This window comes from Rattus rattus, chromosome 7, assembly GCF_011064425.1.
Source record: "Rattus rattus isolate New Zealand chromosome 7, Rrattus_CSIRO_v1, whole genome shotgun sequence".
Lineage (NCBI taxonomy): Eukaryota > Metazoa > Chordata > Mammalia > Rodentia > Muridae > Rattus > Rattus rattus.
The window spans coordinates 28,240,786-28,253,495 of record NC_046160.1 but is presented as its reverse complement, the minus strand read 5'-3'; the positions used below and the strand labels follow the sequence as shown (position 1 = coordinate 28,253,495).

Genomic DNA, 12,710 nt, shown 5'->3' with positions numbered 1-12,710 from the left:
ATCTTACTATAAAGCCTATATTCAACAAAACTTGAAAATCTGCAGGAAATGGACAATTTCCTAGACAGATACCAGGTACCGAAGTTAAATCAGGAACAGATAAACCAGTTAAACAACCCCATAACTCCTAAGGAAATAGAAGCAGTCATTAAAGGTCTCCCAACCAAAAAGAGCCCAGGTCCAGACGGGTTTAGTGCAGCATTCTATCAGACCTTCATAGAAGACCTCATACCAATATTATCCAAACTATTCCACAAAATTGAAACAGATGGAGCACTACCGAATTCCTTCTATGAAGCCACAATTACTCTTATACCTAAACCACAAAAGACCCAACAAAAGAAAGAGAACTTCAGACCAATTTCCCTTATGAACATCGGCGTTAAAATACTCAACAAAATTCTGGCAAACCGAATCCAAGAGCACATCAAAACAATCATCCACCATGATCAAGTAGGCTTCATCCCAGGCATGCAGGGATGGTTTAATATCTGGAAAACCATCAACGTGATCCATTATATAAAACAAACTGAAAGAACAAAAACCACATGATCATTTCATTAGATGCTGAGAAAGCATTTGACAAAATTCAACACCCCTTCATGATAAAAAGTCCTGGAAAGAATAGGAATCCAAGGCCCATACCTAAACATAGTAAAAGCCATATACAGCAAACCAGTGGCTAACATTAAACTAAATGGAGAGAAACTTGAAGCAATCCCACTAAAATCAGGGACTAGACAAGGCTGCCCACTCTCTCCCTACTTATTCAATATAGTTCTTGAAGTTCTAGCCAGAGCAATCAGACAACAAAAGGAGGTCAAGGGATACAGATCGGAAAAGAAGAAGTCAAAATATCACTATTTGCAGATGATATGATAGTATATTTAAGTGATCCCAAAAGTTCCACCAGAGAACTACTAAAAGCTGATAAACAACTTCAGCAAAGTGGCTGGGTATAAAATTAACTCAAATAAATCAGTAGCCTTCCTCTACAAAAAGAAAAACAAGCCGAGAAAGAAATTAGGAAACGACACCTTCATAATAGACCCAAATAATATAAAGTACCTCGGGTGACTTTAACCAAGCAAGTAAAGATTTGTACAACAAGAACTTCAAGACTCTGAAGAAAGAAATTGAAGAAGACCTCAGAAGATGGAAAGATCTCCATGCTCATGGATTGGCAGGATTAATATAGTAAAAATGGCCATTTTACCAAAAAGCGATCTACAGATTCAATGCAATCCCCATCAAAATACCAATCCAATTCTTCAAAGAGTTAGACAGAACAATTTGCAAATTCATCTGGAATAACAAAAAACCCAGGATAGCTAAAAACTATCCTCAACAATAAAAGGACTTCAGGGGGAATCACTATCCCTGAACTCAAGCAGTATTACAGAGCAATAGTGATAAAAACTGCATGGTATTGGTACAGAGACAGACAGATAGACAATGGAATAGAATTGAAGACCCAGAAATGAACCCACACACCTATGGTCACTTGATTTTTGACAAAGGAGCCAAAACCATCCAATGGAAAAAAGATAGCATTTTCAGCAAATGGTGCTGGTTCAACTGGAGGTCAACATGTAGAAGAATGCAGATCGATCCATGCTTATCACCCTGTACAAAGCTTAAGTCCAAGTGGATCAAGGACCTCCACATCAAACCAGACACACTCAAACTAATAGAAGAAAAACCTAGGAAGCATCTGGAACACATGGGCACTGGAAAAAATTTCCTGAACAAAAACACCAATGGCTTATGCTCTAAGATCAAGAATGGAAAAATGGGATCTCCTTAAAACTACAAAGCTTCTGTAAGGCCAAGGACACTGTGGTCAGGACAAAGCGGCAAACCAACAGATTGGGAAAAGATCTTTACCAATCCTACAACAGATAGAGGCCTTATATCCAAAATATACAAAGAACTCAAAAAAGTTAGACCGGGGAGACAAAATAACCCTATTAAAAAATGGGTTCAGAGCTAAACAAAGAATTCACAGCTGAGGAATGCTAGATGGCTGAGAAACACCTAAAGAAATGTTCAACATCTTTAGTCATCAGGGAAATGCAAATCAAAACAACCCTGAGATTTCACCTCACACCAGTGAGAATGGCTAAGATCAAAAACTCAGGTGACAGCAAATGCTGGCGAGGATGTGGAGAAAGAGGAACACTCCTCCATTGTTGGTGGGGTTGCAGACTGGTACAACCATTCTGGAAATCAGTCTGGAGGTTCCTCAGAAAATTGGACATTAAACTGCCTGAGGATCCAGCTATACCTCTCTTGAGCATATACCCAAAAGATGCCCCAACATATAAAAAAGACACGTGCTCCACTATGTTCATCGCAGCCTTATTTATAATAGCCAGAAGCTGGAAAGAACCCAGATGCCCTTCAACAGAGGAATGGATACAGAAAATGTGGTACATCTACACAATGGAATATTACTCAGCTATCAAAAACAACGGCTTTATGAAATTCGTAGGCAAATGGTTGGAACTGGAAAATATCATCCTGAGTGAGCTAACCCAATCACAGAAAGACATACATGGTATGCACTCACTGATAAGTGGCTATTAGCCCAAATGCTTGAATTACCCTAGATGCCTAGAACAAATGAAACTCAAGACGGATGATCAAAATGTGAAGGCTTCACTCCTTCTTTAAAAGGGGAACAAGAATACCCTTGGCAGGGAAGAGAGAGGCAAAGATTAAAACAGAGACTGAAGGAACACCCATTCAGAGCCTGCCCCACATGTGGCCCATACATATACAGCCACCCAATTAGACAAGATGGATGAAGCAAAGAAGTGCAGACCGACAGGAGCCGGATGTAGATCTCTCCTGAGAGACACAGCCAGAATACAGCAAATACAGAGGCGAATGCCAGCAGCAAACCACTGAACTGAGAACGGAACCCCCGTTGAAGGAATCAGAGAAAGAACTGGAAGAGCTTGAAGGGCTTGAGACCCCATATGTACAACAATGCCAAGCAACCAGAGCTTCCAGGGACTAAGCCACTACCAAAGACTATACATGGACTGACCCTGGACTCTGACCTCATAGGTGGCAATGAATATCCTAGTAAGAGCACCAGTGGAAGGGGGAAGCCCTGGGTCCTGCTAAGACTGAACCCCAGTGAACTAGACTGTCGGGGAGGCAATGGGGGAGGTTGGGGAGGGAACACCCATAAGGAAGGGGGAGGAAGGGATGTTTGCCCGGAAACCGGAAAAGGGAATAACACTCGAAATGTAAATAAGAAAAACTAAAGTTAATAAAAAAAAAAAAAAAGAATCTGTTCATACAACATTCTTGAGTCTTTGGGCATGGATTGGCTAATACTATTTTCGATATTTACATTTGACAAAGGAGTTCTACTGGGTCCTTTTCTTTTTTTTTTTTGTTTTTGTTTTTTTTTTTTTTTTTTTTTTTTTTTTATTCCCTTTCCTGTTTCGGGCAAACATCCCCCCCCCTCCCTTCCTTATGGGTGTTCCTCCCAACCCTCCCCCCTTGCTTCCCCCTCCCCAACAGTCTAGTTCACTGGGGTTCAGTCTTAGCAGGATACTGGGTCCCTTTTTAAATACTAAGTAAAGGTGGCATGCTGCTCAAAGAATGGGGTATCCATTGACTGGACCTACCTGTTGAGGGCCAACTCGTGATATTCATATTATAATAGTATTTGGCACATGTGCCACTTTGAGGTATACTTCAAATTCAAACTATAACATCAAGAGCATGTTGAACTTTCTGCATACTAACTTTATTATTTTTAGAATCCTCTAAATCTGGAGGTCAAAACAGAAGCAAAGCTATTTTTTATGGGTAAAGACTTTTCTATTTGTGGCTGGTTCTGCCAGGGTTAGGTATGCCCAAGCTTCCGTGCCTTTTCAGGATCATCCTACCTTATTGGCATGCAGACCTCAGCTTATTGCTCCCAGTCAATGAATAACATTGTGACAGCATACTGATAGATTCTGTGTATCACAAGTTAACACAAGAGAAAGAATGAAACTTTGTTTTCTCTCTGACTTCCATCTGCCCTTGTTTTCTTCTCATGTTTCTTTGAATTGTTGGTTATTAGAAGCCCTTTAGGAAGGTTGTTTTCCCCCAGGATATGATGTCATTAGTGAATCTGTTTTACTTTTCCCATTGTACCACATCTACTAGCTAGTAGACCTTTGTTAAGTTCACTGGGAAGTAAGGATTACCTCTTTGTATTTCAATAATAATCTACACATTCCTGTCTTATCATTTTAGTGAAATTTTCTAATTTGTAAAGAGTAGTGTTTGTCTCAGCAACATCTTCTTTATATCAACAACATTTTGCCTAGCACATATAGGTTTTCATAACATAGTGGATATAATAAATAAAACAAAACAAAATAAACCATGAGGGCTCGTGAGATGGCTCAATGAATAAGGGTACACGCCACCAAGCCTGGTGATCCGAGTTCGATGTCCAGAGCCTACATAGTAGGAGAGACCAACTTCCCACGGGTTGTCCTCTGAGTTCCATTTATGTCTCACCCCATCCCCAAATAAATGTAAAAACAGTTATAGAATTACCTTGATGTTTTATATTTACTTACCAAATTTATATAAGACGAAGTTTATGTAATATTGATAGGCATCTATCAGAAACTAATTTGTACTTGTTTTTTGTTTGTTTGTTTTAGTAAATGGATTCTACATCTTTATTGCCAACACTTTTAGATGCAGATCTGACAGTTTTGCATATTGAGTGTCTTCCTAAGGACATTCTTGTGAAATTCCAAGGCAAAAATAATAGTGAGTGTCAGTTCGACTATCACATATTGCAGAGGGAAATACAGTATATCCCCAAAGTGGCGAATAACCTGGGCATTGACGAGTTTTGCCTGGTGGAGGAAAGGACTGGAGAATGGCAGAGAGGAAGAGTCCTGGGAAAGAAGAATGAAGTCTATACAGTGCTGCTCATTGATCGTGGAGACGAGTTGACAGTTGATAGTACTCGAGTAGCCTCTGCTTACAAAAAAATATTTGAGCTCCCGCCCAGAGTCATATTTGGCATCTTTGCCAACATACTCCCAGTTGGAGAGAAATGGTCTCCCAAAGCTCTGAATTATTTCAGGTCACTAGTAGGAATACAGCTGAAAGGCAATGTGCAAACTATTTTACCCCTTCAAATGATTCTTCTTGAGGCACCCAAAGTTATATCTGGGGTTCTTGAATTACAATTAGGAAGATTTGTTGACCGGGAAACATTTCGTCTTATTGTGGAAACTTTAAAGGAAATCCCTCAGCCAATGCCAGACTTACTACGACATAAAAGACCGGTGTTGCAGTCAAGAAGCAAGAGCACTTCACTTGATATTCAATATGTCTTAGATAATTTCCAGCCATCTTTACCAGTGGGAAGTCTGGACAGCATCAAAGTGTCATCTGCACTAAGCCCTAGTAAATTTTATTGTCAATTACTCAAGCAGATTCCAGAGCTAGAAGACCTCACAGAGCGTATGAATTTGCATTACAACACAGGTGATCAAGAAACCAGCCCCGCGTGTGAGAATTTTGGACTCCTCTGTGTTGCTAAAGGGACAAATGGGCGGTGGCAAAGAGGGATTCTCCAGCAGGTCTTGCCCGATAATCAAGTAAAAATTTGGTTCATGGATTACGGTGGCAGCGAGTCTGTACCCTCCGTCCACGTGAAGAAACTGAAGCAGGATTTTGTCTTTGCACCGTTGTTCTCTTTTCCGTGCTCCCTGACATATTTACACAGCCCAGACCAAGAAGTAAGGAAACAACAGCTGACTGTATTTAAGCAAGCCCTCTTGGGACATGTAGTGTCTGCCTGCATTGACTGGTTCAGTGAGGACGAACGTCTGTATTATGTGACTTTACAGCCTCAAGAATCTGAAGCTCATTCTAAGTGTCTGCAGAGGACCAGGAGCACACAGAAACACTGTCCTGCATTCGAGCCAGACATTTCCAAAGCCTTGGACGATGCAGGCACTTACGGGACAGACAGCTTCGTGGTTGATGTTGAGCGGCCAGCGGGTGGACTAAACAAAGTGGATGACTTAAGAGCAGCTTTTGCTATTAAAACAGTAAAAATGGAGATCGAATCTACCTACATAGCGTTTGTAGTGAACGTGTTGAACCCATCGAATTTCTGGGTACGCATTAATAAATATCAGAATAAATTTCAAGACTTAATGAGAACTATAAATAAGTTTTATAACATACCTGAAAACGATGAATTAACTCTGAGACACCCTGGACCTGGACTATTCTGTTGTGCCAGATACAGCAAGGATAGATGTTTCTACCGAGCCATCATCACAGAAGTGGATGACTATCAGATTAATGTTTACCTCCTGGACTATGGCAGTACTGACTCCATATCGTTTTTTGATGCCAAAATATTGCTTCCAGAATTTTGTGAGTTGCCTCCCTTGGCCGTGCACTGTTCACTGGCCTATATAGCTCCAGTGACAAAAGTGTGGATAAAGGCAGCGACAGATTACTTTAAAAAAATCGTTTTGAACAAAGCAATCTTGCTCCAAGTTATAAGGAAAAGAGATGACAAATACATGGTGAATATTCAGAATGTCGAAGCTCCCGAGAATACTGATGCTGTCTCTCTGATGCTACAAGCTGGACATGCAAAACCTGCAGAGGTACCGTCGTGGGGTTTCCACAAATCTGTAAGAGACCGTTTAGTGTTAAAGCTAAATACACTTCATGAGAAAAGTGTCGTGACCTCTGTCCCTGTCAAAAGACCTGAGCCTGAGAGGTATCATTCCAATAAGCTGAAAGGAAACATCTCATCTGTGTGCAGGTTCCTGGATTTAAAAGTTTCTTTCAACTTGGTTTTTGAACCCAACCCATCACAATCTTATAAGGAATATGTGTTCAAACCAGGCAAACTTCTTGAAGTCAACTGTTCCTACTGTCATGGCCCTGGTGACTTTTCATGCCAGCTTCAGTGTAAGTTAGAAGACTTAAAGCTGCTGATGGAACAAATTCAAGCTTACTATAGCATCCACCCAGAGCCGTATCAGACGGGGAAGGTAGCTTGTGTTGCTAAGCATTCCAGGGATGGGAAGTGGTACAGGGCTGCCATCTTGACTCAGGCATCGGAACAAGAAGTTGAACTAATATTTGTTGACTATGGCAACCAAGAGCGAGTGTTCATTAAAGACCTTTGTGCTATCAACCCGCATTTTCTTGCTTTAGAAGCCCAGGCTTTCAGATGCTGTCTCAACTATTTAGTTGAGCCCATTACTTATAAGCTATTAGACTGGACAGCAGAAGCCTCCAGAGACTTTGGAAATTTCATTTCTTCATGTGGAGGCTTACTTACCTGTATCGTGTATGCCTTAGTCCTCATACACCCTAGATGCCTATGTAACTTAGTGGATTTACAATCCCCATTTACCAGTGCAAATGAATTTCTCCTTCGCCGTGGCTCCACCCACCACAGCGCATTCTCAAGGCCACTCCCATTTTCAATTAGCCTCTACAGTTACTATTACTCTTCCTTTGACGTAAAGATCGGAAGTGAAGAAGACGTGTATATATCTCACGTGTATAGTCCCAAGAGGTTCTATTGCCAGCTTTGTAGAAACAGCAAAGACTTAGAGATGCTGGAGACAAGAATCACAGAGATGATTAACCTCAAAATGTGTTCAAAATATGACTGGAACAGAATGAGACTGTGCCTCTCTCAGTACATAGAGGATGGGCTCTCATATAGAGCCTTAGTGAAGCCAACAGCTTCAGCATCTGACACTTGCGTTTACTTTGTGGACTACGGGAATGAGCAATTGGTCAAAGAAAATATGCTGTGCGCCATTTCTGACCAGTTTCCCGAGCTGCTGTTTACTCCTATGCAAGCAATTCAGTGTTTTCTGTCAGATCTGAGAGATATTGATATTCCAGGAGAAATCAATAGATGGTTTGAAGACAATTTCTTAGGGAAACCATTAAAAGCTGTAATACTGTCTAGGGAATCGGATGGGCAGCTTGGTATAGACTTATATGATGGGTATCAACATATAAATCAGACAATAAAATTGCTACTTAATGTTTACGGACAAAAGCATTCTAAACAAGCCTGGTGTGGGGGAAAGAATCAGAGGTTAAATCGAGTATCCGCTGCTTCTTTGAAAGAAAACACAGAAAGCAACCGTTGCCACAATGCGATAAATAAAACTAGCCTAGCAACACATCCTGCAAACAAAACAGATCGATGGATGCGTCCCCAAAGCATATACAGCAGGAGTTTGAAATCATCAGTTTGTTGTAAAGTTGAACCCATGCCAAAAAGCAAAGTGAAGAAGTCCTCGAAGGACAGACTTAAAAATATAAAATTTGCCGCTGGGTCTGAACACATTCCTGAAGACAGTGACACCGGCCCCAACTCAGAAGAGAGGGTATCAAAATTACTTACCAAAGATTTAAATCAATCAGCTCCTCAAAGCCCTCAAGTCCTTATTAGACCTCCAACCACAGACATTCCTCAACCCCACATTGACTTGAGTACCCAGGTGAAGGGGTCTGCACCCACAATCCATCATCCAGCCAATTTTCATATGGCATCTACCGAGAATGGAAATGAAGCCATAGAACTCACTGATGTTCTAAAAGAAAAGACAGATAGCCAGAAAAACCGGAACTGTCTGACCCTTCTGGTGAGAGGTCATGCAGAAGACGCTAATGATCATGCCACGTCCAGAGGTGTTACTAAGAATGTGTTGGCTGAGGGGTCCTTTGAAGTGGAAGTTTTTGATCATGGTAATACTGCCATAGTAAATGGATCTAAAGTTTATTCAATTAACAGGGAACTCTTAACTATCCCCCGGCTAGGAATTGGTTCTCTTCTTCATAGGGTAAGATGGGATGGGCCCGTTGAAATATGTAAAAGCAAAATTGCAAATTATTTTGCCTCAGTAATGAAGGGAACAGTCTTTTGTGAATTTTGGAAGACACCTGATCAAAAGTGGGAAGTAAATATAACTTGTGGCGATAAATGTGTCATCAAGAAATTGCTGAGATGGTCACCATGTCCTAAACCACAGAAGTTAGCATTGCAGATGCCTCAGGCCGTCTCTCACAAAGTTAGTCCCCATGAAGCCAACAACGAGAGGACAGGAAGGGTAAATATGTGTGGAGGGTCCATGCTCTTTCTCCCATTCTCCCAACAGCTGGGTGAAAATCCTTTTGAACTGTTGAGACATGAACAGCTTGAAGAAAACAAAACAATTTACATTTCAGAGACTGGGAAATTTCATGTGACATTACCAGAAAACCAGAAAACATCTGATTTAGCATTATTAAAAGCACCTAGTGGTGAGATCATAAGTAGCCCAAGACGAGGAGTACCTTATAAATGTTTTTGGTTCACACATTCTACCCTTGAGTTCATTGTGTGTTTATTTGCTCATTTGGAAATGAGCATCCTTTCTCTGAAATATTCAGACTACACTTGGGAAGTGGACGTTTCGGTAAACGGCATGCTGCCTTTGGGGTATTTCAATGTAGCAACATCTCAGGTAGAAGAACAGAGAAAACAGCGATCTTCTGGTACTGTTTTTGGTCTGGAGCCCCAGACACTTTGGTCACCATGTACAATCCGGCCATCTGTTTGGCCGCTACTCCAAAATGGTAAACGATATTCCGGCATTGCCACTGCGGTCTGTGACCCCTCAGACTTCTGTGTGCAGTTAGAGGATTTCTTTGATATAATGAAGCACCTCTTTACCTTGCTTTCAGACGTACCAGAGCCCTTGCAAGCATTGCCTTCAGAGCACATGATTCCTGGGTCTAGTTGCTTGTTCAAAAGTGAGTTGGAAGATCGGTGGAGCAGGGCAGAAATTTCTGAAGTTTCAGATCAATCTTTCCATCTCGTTTTGAGTGACCTTGGACGTTCTGTTCATGTACCTTATTCAGAAGCAACGAATCTTAAATCTGTACCTCAGAAAATTATGAACTTGCCAAGGCTGATCTACCCATGTGGCCTCTATGGTGTCCTGCCTGCTATGGGGAAACTGTGGACTAATGAAGTCAGACAGCTTTTCCAAGATTTCCGAAGCAAACCGGGATTAGTTGTCCAGTTCAGGGAGAATGGTCCTGGAGCAGTATCCGAAGTGGATGTCATTCAAGAGAACGACAGTGTAGCAGATATGCTAGTGGCATCTGGTCTAGCCAGGCATCCTAAGAATTCAGCTCATCCTGACGGAATTACTGCTCCTGGATGTATGAAAGCCGGGCATAAACGGCAGAGCCTTACCATCTGCTCACTGTTGGACAAACATTGTTACAAAAAAGAAGATGTTAATTATAGCAGAAACAAACAAAAGCTACAAAGGAGGAAACGTATGAAGAGGAGAAACGTTGCTAGGCACCTCCTAAAGAAAAACTATGCCAGTAAAAAATTACACTCTGGAAATTTAAAACTGAGAAGACAAGTCCTCAGTGGGAAACTTAACTTCCAAAGTGCGGTTCTGTTGGGGATATGTGTAGCATCTCTGTCTGGCGGAGTACCTGATCCTTTAGAGAACAGCACAGACTGCGTTGGAAACATTCGTGAAGACCTATCAACCGAAGGACTCCAAGAAAAGAGTTACACAATAGACTCAAAAGCAGCGGGCGCTAACGAAAAAATTACAGTAGAACGCTTGAAAAGTAAGTCTCTGTATTTAAAGGAGTTTCTATTTCTGATTCTTTGTTTTTAGTGGACTAAAATTGCTCAGATTCAACATACCATATCACAAAGGCATAGTGTATTGTGGCTACGGTCTCTCAACAGGCCAGCGGGAGCTGCGTAGAAACACCCTGTCTAAACAGACAAAGCAACCGACCGACCAACCAACCAACCAACCAACCAACCAACCAACCAGCAAACAAGCAAGATAATTTGGGCTGTTGTTTTGCCATCTTTACCATTTCTGAATGAGGAATTAATTAGATTTCAGTAAAAGTAGCAATTTATACAACTACATGCATATACACATGCATGGCATTTTATGCTATCAGAAGTTTCATAAAACTCCTGAGGTTGTAGGAGTTCAGGTCAAATGGTTAGTTAGCTCTCTGGCTCCTTTGAAAGAATCAATTTTCTAACATGCACGTTATTTTGTAACAGATCAATTATATATCCAGACGCCTTTGAGAGTATTTCTAGCATATCGCTAAGTCAGTTAAAATGTATCGAACAAACTTATTGTAGTGTATTTTCTCTTAAGCCATTAGACATAAAACTGACTCTAAATATTAAGATTTTATCATGTTATGTGCTATTGTCTGATTTTCCTTATTTGCATTTTATTAATTTTATCTATGGATTATTTACTGTGGATTTTATAGGCGATGATGTTCCTTGTCCACGAATGTTTGTTCAGACTTCGAAATAATGCTTCCTCCATATCCCAAATTATGACTCACACCCTCACAGATTGTAGTTTCTCAGTGAGAAGAAATGTCTTGCTATTACTGATTGTACCATTATAACATTTTTTGGGAATTCACATTTAGATTGATCTCAGTTGATGAGTGCTATGATACTGGCCCCCTTTCTTCTTTTAAACCCTTCATTATGATATTAGGTAAATATGGCTCTGGTAGCAGAGGGTGGTTTCCTATGTTCCAGGCACTGTGTTAAGTTGTACGCATTCTCTCACTGAGTACGGACCGCAACAGTAACAATGGAAGCTGTTATTAATGTTCAAGTGGGGACCTAACACGTGCCCCGGTTTGTCTGGATTACAAGTCATTTTATTCACATTTGCTACTGTTTTGAAGCAAGGCTGGGGTTTATTAGAAAGGATTTTAGTATAGATTTAGGCATGGATATTCATAGAGCAACAGAGTGCTGGGGATTAAAGGAAAACAGTTGTAGCAGGGTGACGTGGCCCATTCCTGTAATCCCAGGACTTAGGAGGCAGGCTGGCCATGGGCATCTCAAGACACAGCATTTAACTGTCACGCACATGATTCTGGGAGCTGCCAAAGCCACACGGCTGTGCTGGAGAGTTGTATGTTAACTCGATACAAGATAAAGGCGTAAGAGAAGAGGGAACCTCAACTGAGAAAATGCCTTCGTAAGATCAGGCTGTAGGCAAGCATAGAGGGCCTTCTCTCCATTAGTTGTTGATGGGGGCAGGGAGGGGGTATGTAGCATAGATGGTGCCACTCCCAGGCTGGTGGTCCTGGGTGCTATAAGGAAGCAGGCTGAGAAACTATGAGGAGCAATCCAGTAAGCAGTACCTCTCCTTGGCTTCTTCAGCTCCTGCCTCCAGGTTCCTGTACTGTGTGAGTTTCTGTCTTGACTTCCTTTGATGATTAACAGGAATGAGGAAGTATAAACCTAATAAACCCTTTCCTCCCCAAGTTGTTTCGGTTACAGTGTTTCATCACAGCAATGGTAACCTTGACTAGTTCAGGAACTGGTATGGGGACTGGGATTGTGACAGATCTCTGAAGTGGAAACTTAAGGATTCTTGGAAAGTCAGTTGTGTTGGATGGTATTTTGCTGGGGGAAACATGTTCTGAAGCAGACACGAGTGTAAGGATGTTTTGCTAAAGCAGACACATGGGGGAGCATTTCACTGAAGTGGACACAGGTGAAAGACTAAGGCAGACTCGTGAAGGAACATTTTTGGTGCGGCAGACACAAGGGAAAGGATGTTCTGCTAAAGCCAGCACAGGAAAGGACATGC

At 41.4% G+C, this 12,710-nt stretch overlaps 1 protein-coding gene across 1 annotated transcript; it reads left to right on the top strand.

Annotated features, from left to right (window-relative positions):
- The first annotated feature begins 4,688 nt into the window (after positions 1-4,688).
- On the top strand, positions 4,689-10,727 carry Tdrd15 (tudor domain containing 15). The gene has a single exon (XM_032908618.1). It carries the CDS (start codon positions 4,689-4,691, stop codon positions 10,725-10,727), a length of 6,039 nt encoding a protein of 2,012 aa, XP_032764509.1.
- The last annotated feature ends 1,983 nt before the right edge of the window (positions 10,728-12,710 follow it).

Coding starts and splice junctions, on each gene's coding strand:
- Tdrd15 (XM_032908618.1), top strand. CDS start 4,689: ATGGATTCTACATCTTTATTGCCAACACTTTTAGATGCAGATCTGACA.